The sequence below is a fragment of the Triticum urartu genome, chromosome 3, assembly GCF_003073215.2.
Source record: "Triticum urartu cultivar G1812 chromosome 3, Tu2.1, whole genome shotgun sequence".
NCBI classification, from domain to species: Eukaryota; Viridiplantae; Streptophyta; class Magnoliopsida; order Poales; family Poaceae; genus Triticum; species Triticum urartu.
In genome coordinates, this window is record NC_053024.1 from 12,044,532 (window position 1) to 12,053,640 (window position 9,109).

The 9,109-nt window shown below is 43.6% G+C and overlaps 1 protein-coding gene across 1 annotated transcript; it reads right to left on the minus strand.

Moving 5' to 3' along the window:
* Positions 1-6,544: 6,544 nt before the first annotated feature.
* On the minus strand, positions 6,545-8,891 carry LOC125546486 (putative E3 ubiquitin-protein ligase SINA-like 6). The gene is made up of 3 exons (XM_048710736.1): positions 8,733-8,891; positions 7,519-7,548; positions 6,545-7,195 (listed from the first exon to the last, which is right to left on the minus strand). The coding sequence occupies exons 1-3, from the start codon at positions 8,889-8,891 to the stop codon at positions 6,545-6,547; spliced, it is 840 nt and encodes a 279-aa protein (XP_048566693.1).
* Between the last annotated feature and the right edge of the window lie 218 nt (positions 8,892-9,109).

The window sequence follows — 9,109 nt, forward strand, 5'->3', positions numbered from 1 at the left end:
ACTTGATCATGAAACAAATAACATTGGAGCTTTAAATGACCATGTTCATTGCAAAGTTCACAAGGGGCACGAAAAATATTGAATCTTTCAGCACATTCATCTAGCTCTTCTTGCAACAATTTGGTTTCTAAGTACTTATGCCTCTTGCAATATCTATCTTCCCTATTTGGTGTGTACTTGCAAACCCAGTCTACTCCACAAAAATTGACATATTTATAGGAGGCATTTTCATCATAACTAGTGCAATCATCATTAGCATCATGGATGTTCAAAGAATTCGTACTAACAACATTGCAATCATGCTCATCATTCAAATATTTAGTGCCAAACATTTTATAGATTTCTTCTTCTAGCACTTGAGCACAATTATCCTTTCCATCATACTCACGAAAGATATTAAAAAGGTGAAGCGTATGAGACAAACTCAATTCCATTTTTTGTAGTTTTCTTTTATAAACTAAACTAGTGATAAAACAAGAAACTAAAAGACTCGATTGCAAGATCTAAAGATATACCTTCAAGCACTCACCTCCCCGGCAACGGCGCCAGAAAAGAGCTTGATGTCTACTACACAACCTTCTTCTTGTAAACGTTGTTGGGCCTCCAAGTGCAGAGGTTTGTAGGACAGTAGCAAATTTCCCTCAAGTGGATGACCTAAGGTTTATCAATCCTTAGGAGGCGTAGGATGAAGATGGTCTCTCTCAAGCAAACCTGCAACCAAATAACAAAGAGTCTCTTGTGTCGCCAAAACACCCAATACAATGGTAAATTGTATAGGTGCACTAGTTCGGCGAAGAGATGGTGATAAAAGTGGTATATGGATGGTGGATAAAGGTATTTGTAATCTGAAAATATAAAAACAGTAAGGTAACTAAGGATAAAAGTGAGGGTAAACGGTATTGCAATGTGTTGAAATAAGGCCTAGGGTTCATACTTTCGCTAGTGCAAGTTCCCTCAACAATACTAACATAATTGGATCACATAACTATCCCTCAACATGCAACAAAGAGTCACTCCAAAGTCACTAATAGCGGAGAACGAACGAAGAGATTATGGTAGGGTACGAAACCACCTCAAAGTTATTCTTTCCAATCAATCCGTTGGGCTATTCCTATAAGTGTCACAAACAGCCCTAGAGTTCGTACTAGAATAACACCTTAAGACATAAATCAACCAAAACCCTAATGTCACCTAGATAATCCATTGTCACCTCAAGTATCCATGGGCATGATTATACGATATGCATCACACAATCTCAATTCATCTATTCAACCAACACATAGAACCTCAAAGAGTGCCCCAAAGTTCCTACCGGAGAATCACGACGAAAACGTGTGCCAACCCCTATGCATAGGTTCATGGGTGGAACCCGCAAGTTGGTCATCAAAACATACATCAAGTGGCACGTGGTATCCCATTGTCACCACAGATATCCACGACAAGACATACATCAAGTGTTCTCAAATCTTTAAAGACTCAATCCGATAAGATTACTTCAAAGGGGAACTCAATTCATTACAAGAGAGAAGAGGGCGAGGAGAAACATAAGATCCAACTATAATAGCAAAGCTCGCGATACATCAAGATCGTATCATCTCAAGAACACGAGAGAGAGAGAGAGAGAGAGAGATCAAACACATAGCTACTGGTACATACCCTCAGCCCCGAGGGAGGACTACTCCCTCCTCGTCATGGAGAGCACCGAGATGATGAATATGGCCACCGGAGAGGGATTGCCCCTCCGGCAGGGTGCCGGAACGGGTCTAGATTGGTTTTTGGTGGCTACGGAGGCTTCTGGCGGCGGAACTCCCGATCTATATTGAGTTCTGGAAGTTTTAGGGTATATCGAGTTATATAGGCAGAAGAAGCACGTCAGGGGAGCCACGAGGGCCCCACGAGGCAGGGGGGCACGCCCCCTACCCTCGTGAGCTCCTCCTTCCTTCCTTGACGTGGGGTCCAAGTCCATCGGGTGGCTTTCGTTCCAAAAATAACTTCTCTAGTTGATTTCGTTCCGTTTCGACTCCGTCTGATATTCCTTTTCTTCAAAACATTGAAATAGGCATAAAACAGCAAATCTGGTCTGGGCCTCTGGTTAATAGGTTAGTCCCGAAAGTAATATAAAAGTGGATAATAAAGCCCAATATTTCCCAAAACAGTAGATAATATAGCATGGAGCAATCAAAAATTATAGATACGTTGGAGACGTATCAGCCCCTACCTTGGCCGCCGCCTCCTCCTTTCCACTATGGCCCATTAAGGCCCATTGACTCCCCGGGGGGTTCCAGTAACACCCCGATACTCCGGTATATGCCCGAACTCTCTCGAAACCTTTCCGATGTCCAACCATAGTCATCCAATATATCGATCTTTATGTCTCAACCATTTCAAGACTCCTCGTCATGTCCGTGATCACATCCGAGACTCCAAACTACCTTCGGTACATCAAAACACATAAACTCATAATACTGATCATCACCAAACGTTAAGCGTGCGGACCCTACGGGTTCGAGAACTATGTAGACATGACCGAGACACGTCTCCGGTCAATAACCAATAGCGGAACCTGGATGTTCATATTGGTTCCCACATAATCTACGAAGATCTTTATCAGTCAAACCGCATAACAACATACATTGTTCCCTTTGTCATCGGTATGTTACTTGCCCGAGATTCGATCGTCGGTATTTCAATACCTAGTTCAATCTCGTTACCGGCAAGTCTCTGTACTCGTTCCGTAATGCATCATCCCGCAACTAACTCATTAGTCACATTGCTTGCAAGGCTTATAGTGATGTGCATTACCGAGAGGGCCCAGAGATACCTCTCCGATACTCGGAGTGACAAATCCTAATCTCGATCTTTGCCAACTCAACAAACACCATTGGAGACACCTGTAGAGCATCTTTATAGTCACCCAGTTACGTTGTGACGTTTGATAGCACACTAAGTGTTCCTCCGGTACTCGGGAGTTGCATGATCTCATAGTCATAGGAACATGTATAGGTTATGGAGAAAGTAATAGCAACAAACTAAATGATCATTGTGCTAAGCTAACGGATGGGTCAAGTCAATCACATCATTCTCTAATGATGTGATCCCGTTAATCAAATGACAACTCATGTCTATGGTCAGGAAAAATAACCATCATTGATTCAACGAGCTAGTCAAGTAGAGGCATACTAGTGACACTGTTTGTCTATGTATTCACACATGTACTAAGTTTCCGGTTAATACAATTCTAGCATGAATAATAAACATTTATCATGACATAAGGTAATATAAATAACAACTTTATTATTGCCTCTAGGGCATATTTCCTTCAGAAACGTCACATGTAACATGGTGATCGTAACGACAACTTCCGGGTTCATTAGAAAGTTTGACAAGTGGCCGGATAGCTTGACAGTGGGATTTGTTCCTCCGACGATGGAGAGATATTCTTAGGGCCTTCTCGGTGTGACGAAATTAGTCATCATCTGTCCTTACACACATGACTTCATCATGGGGATGTCGGAATACAATAACGAGAAAGAAGAACAAACCGGTAACCAGGATTTTAGTATAGTGAGCATGGTCATGACTCGGGAGGATACCGATGCATCCCAGGTTTTGTGAAGTATCGCGAAGCAAAGGGACAACCATGATAACGAAAGGTTCATTTGAATATCAATCATAGGGACCAATATGGACGTCCACGGTCCCTTTGTCGGTCATTGAACGAACGGTTTTGTCCATGTCTGTGAGTTACCGAACCGACGGGATCACAAGCTTAAGGCTACCACGATTTGCTGAGTCTTAGTAGGATGGGAGTCATGAGAATATATTTGTGGAATTATTTCATGAATATTCAGAATAGTTCCGAGTGGATCTGGAAGCCTGAAGAAAATTTTCTCTTTGGCCAGGCAAGCAGATTTCCATATCCATTGGAAAGGTTTTTCAGCATCGTGTGGATTTCCGATCAGTTGTAAATAGATTCTTTTGTTGGAGTATTTTCCATCCCAGGTAAAATTCCAAATATCAGTAGAGTCTGTCTTTGCTCCTCCAAATATCAGTAGAGTCTGTCTTTGCTCCCTGATTCAGATACTATAGTAGTAAGATGCTCTGTTCTACTACAATGTTGTACATGGGCAGTTGTTATGCAATAGAAAACCTTTTATTTTGAAATTTTCTTTATCTTTCCATACGGGTAACTATAGATAGCTACACATGAATTGGCACCAGCGATTCAGCCCGGCAGGGGCGTGCGGCATTGACAGGCACACCTGACCTTCCAATCATGCGCGGACTAGCGCGTATGGCGACACACGCGTTCACGACCGAAAATGCCACATGACGGTCCCCCCCCCTTCCCGGTCCACCTGTCATGGACCCCGGAGAAAAGACGCCTGGGTGTGCGCCGTTAGACAGATTGGGCGATGTGGAGAACCCAAGGGAACCGGCGACGGGATACCATTCCAAAGAGACGTTGTAGAGGGTCTCCTCTCCCATGGAGGCTCTCAGGGGCCGGGTACTCCGACATCCTTTATAGGATTATTATTAATTTCCCCTGCCCCATATAGTCTCTTTCTGAGGGAGTCCTGGATTAGGGGGTCTTCGGACAGCCGAACTATCTCCATTGGCCGGACTGATAGACTACGAAGATACAAGATTGAAGACTTCGCCTCATGTCCGGATGGGACTCTACTTGACGTGGAAGGCAAGCTAGGCAATACGTATATGGATATCTCCTCCTTTGTAACCGACCTTGTGTAACCCTAACCCTCTCCGATGTCTATATAAACCGAAGGGTTTTAGTCCGTAGGACAACAATCACAACATACAATCATACCATAGGCTAGCTTCTAGGGTTTAGCCTCTCTGATCTCGTGGTAGATCTACTCTTGTACTACCCATATCATCAATATTAATCAAGCAGGACGTAGGGTTTTACCTCCATCAAGAGGGCCCGAACCTGGGTAAAACTTCGTGTCCCCTGCCTCCTGTTACCATCCGGCCTAGACGCACAGTTCGGGACCCCCTACCCGAGATCCGCCGGTTTTGACACCGACACTTTCACTTTTTCTTTTATCATCAACGGGTACCCTTACGTGTGGCCCGAAATAGAGCCACGAGAGCTTAGAGGTGCGTTAAGAGAACCACACACTATCTGGCGTCGGTCGAGGGTGCTGGAATCGGCTTTCTTCACCGCTGCCGTGCCTGGGCGGTGGATCGCTTCAGGTAGTGTTTCGACTAATGAAGAAACAATGACGGTCGCATGAGGAGAAGGGTCGTGGCAATATCCATCATCGACAAACATCTAGCGTATTGCTCGGCATGAAGTCATAGTTGTAACTATGTGGGGCAACGTGAGGACAAAGATGCCATGTCATAGTCAAGTCGGTTCTGTTGGTGCAAGCCATGCTTATTTCTTATTCGAGGCTCGTTGCTGAAGTTGGAGTTGATTGGTCCTTGGCGTGTTTGGCCGATTGTTTGGTATTAGTCGGCAGGGTTTTTGTGCGTTGGACGCGCATGGTAAAGTCAGAGTCGCTTGCTCGTGAGAAGTGGTGACGATGGCACTTTGTAGACAACCTCAATGGTGTTACTTGTTTCATCAATGTCTGTGGGGTCTTATGGATAGGTAGGTCAACTGCCGTGCATTATCTTGCGGGTGTGTTAGAATAGTCTTCGCATGTATTCCATATATTAAAATGCAACTCTGTTCTAGATTCTTAATTAGAACGACTCCTTAGGGGAAAATTTCAAAAAAAGAAAGAATTCAACCCTCTCTTGAGATAGGGCCGCGTAATCTCTCCTTCTAATATATTCACATGCAGATCTGCCTGTTTCGAAAAAAAAGGGGGCTGCACGATATTTATTTGTAGGACGGAGCTTATCCCCTATGCACATACACTGTTTAGTTATGGGGTGATTAGCATGCTAATAAGAAGATAAAACATACTACATTATCGTATGCTAAAATCCGAACAACTTGTATTTTGCACATTCTCTGGAAGCCTCCTGAATATTCTAGATGACATCTTCAATAGATTTGGCTATACGCAACCCTCCCTAATTAAACTCTGTAAGACTGGTATTTAACTACTTCGGACAACATGGTATCGGAATGCGCCCAACATTATAAATAAAGCTGCAACAACTTTCTCTCAGTAGAAAAAGGAGCTTTGGCTATCTCCTGACTTGCATCCTTGCATGGTTGAGGTTTGTAACATGACCATGTAACCCTGGAGCAAGATTAACCCCTGTCTGGCTGGACCTGTGAAACAGCAGCCGATTTGACTGCCAATTCTAGTATAGATCATACATAAAGATGGCTCGATACAAATTCAAATACGGATTAAGAAACACTTTAGCGAATGTAGTTTCGTCATCCACTTGCTTGAACGATTTGAAGCTAAACTTCCAAGGGTACAAATATCATGAATTATCCTTAAAGTCAGGATCAAGCAGGGAAATGTAGTCTGTTCATCCACTTGGACGATTTGAAGACAGACTTTCATCGAGACAAAAACTATGCTCGTGCCTCCTCCAAAGCTGCACATGGATCCTATTCTGGCGTGATAGTCACAGGCACAATAGTTATGGCACGTCGAAGCAACCCCTTGGGCACAAGGAACATGAAGTCCTTGGGCATCCCATCATACAGATTAGTGATCCTCATTTGGAACTCGGCAGCCTGATAGTAGCCCGTTTCACTGCATGATATTGATAGCCTGCACTTGAACTTGGATCCAGTAATGTGAGGCTGAATGGAGCAAACTGAGATGACAATTCCGGCGGGCTCCATTTCCATATTGATCATGAAGATGTGCCCATCCTCGCCCACAAGAATGCATGAACCAGGAGTATCGCCGCGGATGCGGACCCCAAACGCCTCGTTGTATATAAATTTCGTGCTACGCCACTTGTACTCGCGTGAGAAATGCTCGAGGAGCATTGCCGTTGGCCCTTTGAAGCTGCAGCCGGTTACAGGGCAGAAGCATGGCGCGTGCGGGCAATCTTTCTCATGCTCTTCTTTTTGGTAGTATGTTATCCTCGCAGTGCATCCGTGTTCGCCATTGGAGCAAGCAAGTTTGATTGATTCAACCGCATCTTCTAGCTCGAGGCAGCGATTGTAGACTGTGGTATTGGAGCAGAAGAAACACTTGTCTGGGAACTTGTCATGGCAAGATAAACATATGGTATGGCGCATGGTGCACTGCGGAACAGAAGAAAAAAAATCAGTACATTGATATGAATCAGTAAATATGCTATATTAACTTTAGCAGAATAAAATACAAGCTAAAATGATGAACACAGCAACAACATAGGAATCAGTACGCATGAGATGCTATTTTCACACACTAAGTTCACTCCTAGGAATAACAGGAACAATGTACGGATCGGCATAGGAACGGAGATACACGAGCCACCCTGTTCTTAATATACTACTCCCTCGGTTCCACATAGTATAGTACTATCCGCAGTACAGTACTATAGTATATCAATGAATCAGATTTATTCATTGAATATACTATATACCGTAGTATAGTACTCCCTCCATCCCATAATATAAGACGTTTTTGCAAGCTAAAACAGCTTGCAGAAACATCTTATACTGTCTATGGAGGGACTACTACAGTATATATGTAGTTTGTGTTTCCCCATAGTGATGACACATACCGTCTAGCTAGTTTGCATAAGGTACACATACTTCCCCTATTGTAGCATAATTTTCCACAAATATAAATGGGGCGCATCTTCAATCTTCGTTACCATCTAAATCTATTCCACTCGCGGTTTTGGTTACCGCTCAAAATTTTGAGATTTACCACGGTTACCGCGTATTTCCATGCCCCTCGGTAAATGGGCATTTCAAGCAAAAAATCAATTTTTTTGAATATTATGAATTTAAACGCTCAATGTACAGTAAAGTACGGCAACATCTCAGGTATTTAAATATAGTTAGTTCTCGCATGGTTGTAACAACCTATTTCCATGTTCAAAAGGCAACTTGTGAATGTTGGAGAATATATATAGCATAGCTCTCACAGTTTGGGATTTCCACATGATAACGATCTGAATGACATTACAAATTTACAATTGAATGGACTCATACACGGATCTCACAGTTTGGGATTTCCACATGATAACGATCTGAATGACATTACAAATTTACAATTGAATGGACTCATACACGGATGGAAGACAACATATATAGCAGAAAATGCACCGATCAATTTTTTTTAGGCATTTGGACTATAATGTCTGCATCAGATGTCGTTCTTCAGACACGTCTACTACAAAATAACAAGTCCAAAAACATGCAATTGATGTGATGTCGTTCTTCACCCATCCAGCCATCCTACAGTTTGACAACAAAATTTAACTAGGCACCAGACGCATTGGTAATCACCCAACACCAGAATTTGGACTGATGTGTGCATTTGATGTGATGTCGTTCTGATTTCAGAGATTCAACATTGAGTTGCAATTTTGCAACTACAAAATTACAAGTCCAAAAACAGGCAATTAGGTAATCATCTACAGTTTGGCGAGAAAATTAAACTAGGCACCATACGCACTGCAATACTATTATAATTATAAACGAATCTAATAATAAACAGATTTCGAAATATTATACTCTCAGTCTAAGACACCCAGATAGTTCTTTAGATCCATTGGTGCTATCGTCTCTCAGGACTCAGGAGCTCGTAGGATTTGAGTTGTATCAGCAGATCAAACACAGGGGTTACCTGGAAAATAGGAGGGCGCAGGGGCTCGCGGCAGATGAGGCACTCGAGGTTGTCGAGGTTCTCGAGGTGATCTATGGTGTTGGTGGCGCCTGCCGCCGCGACCTCCCTCCTCTCGCTGACGCCGCCCTCATCTTTCTCCCGGTGCTGCCGCTTTTCCATCGCTTCCTTCCCTTCCTTTCACAGGATGGAGCGGCCGCGTGGCCAGCTGCCGGATCGCAGACGCAAAGGCTTCTCGTTGCACCACCGGAAGCGAGTCGTCTCTTCCTGGCGGCCGCCGCCCTCTTTATTCCATTTTCTGTCTGGCCGGATGGCGGCGATCGAAATTTGCAGACAAAACGAGAAGGAAACGCGAGACAGGTCGAAAGGTGGGCCGAGCA

What these genes read in the sequence shown, in the direction of transcription:
- LOC125546486 (XM_048710736.1), bottom strand. Translation starts at nt 8,891, where the DNA reads ATGGAAAAGCGGCAGCACCGGGAGAAAGATGAGGGCGGCGTCAGCGAG. An exon ending in TGCGCCCTCCTATTTTCCAG is followed by an intron (nt 7,549 to 8,732) that starts GTAACCCCTGTG and finishes AAAACGTCTTAT; the next exon opens with ATTATGGGATGGAGGGAGTA. An exon ending in GGAGGGAGTACTATACTACG is followed by an intron (nt 7,196 to 7,518) that starts GTATATAGTATA and finishes TCTGTTCCGCAG; the next exon opens with TGCACCATGCGCCATACCAT.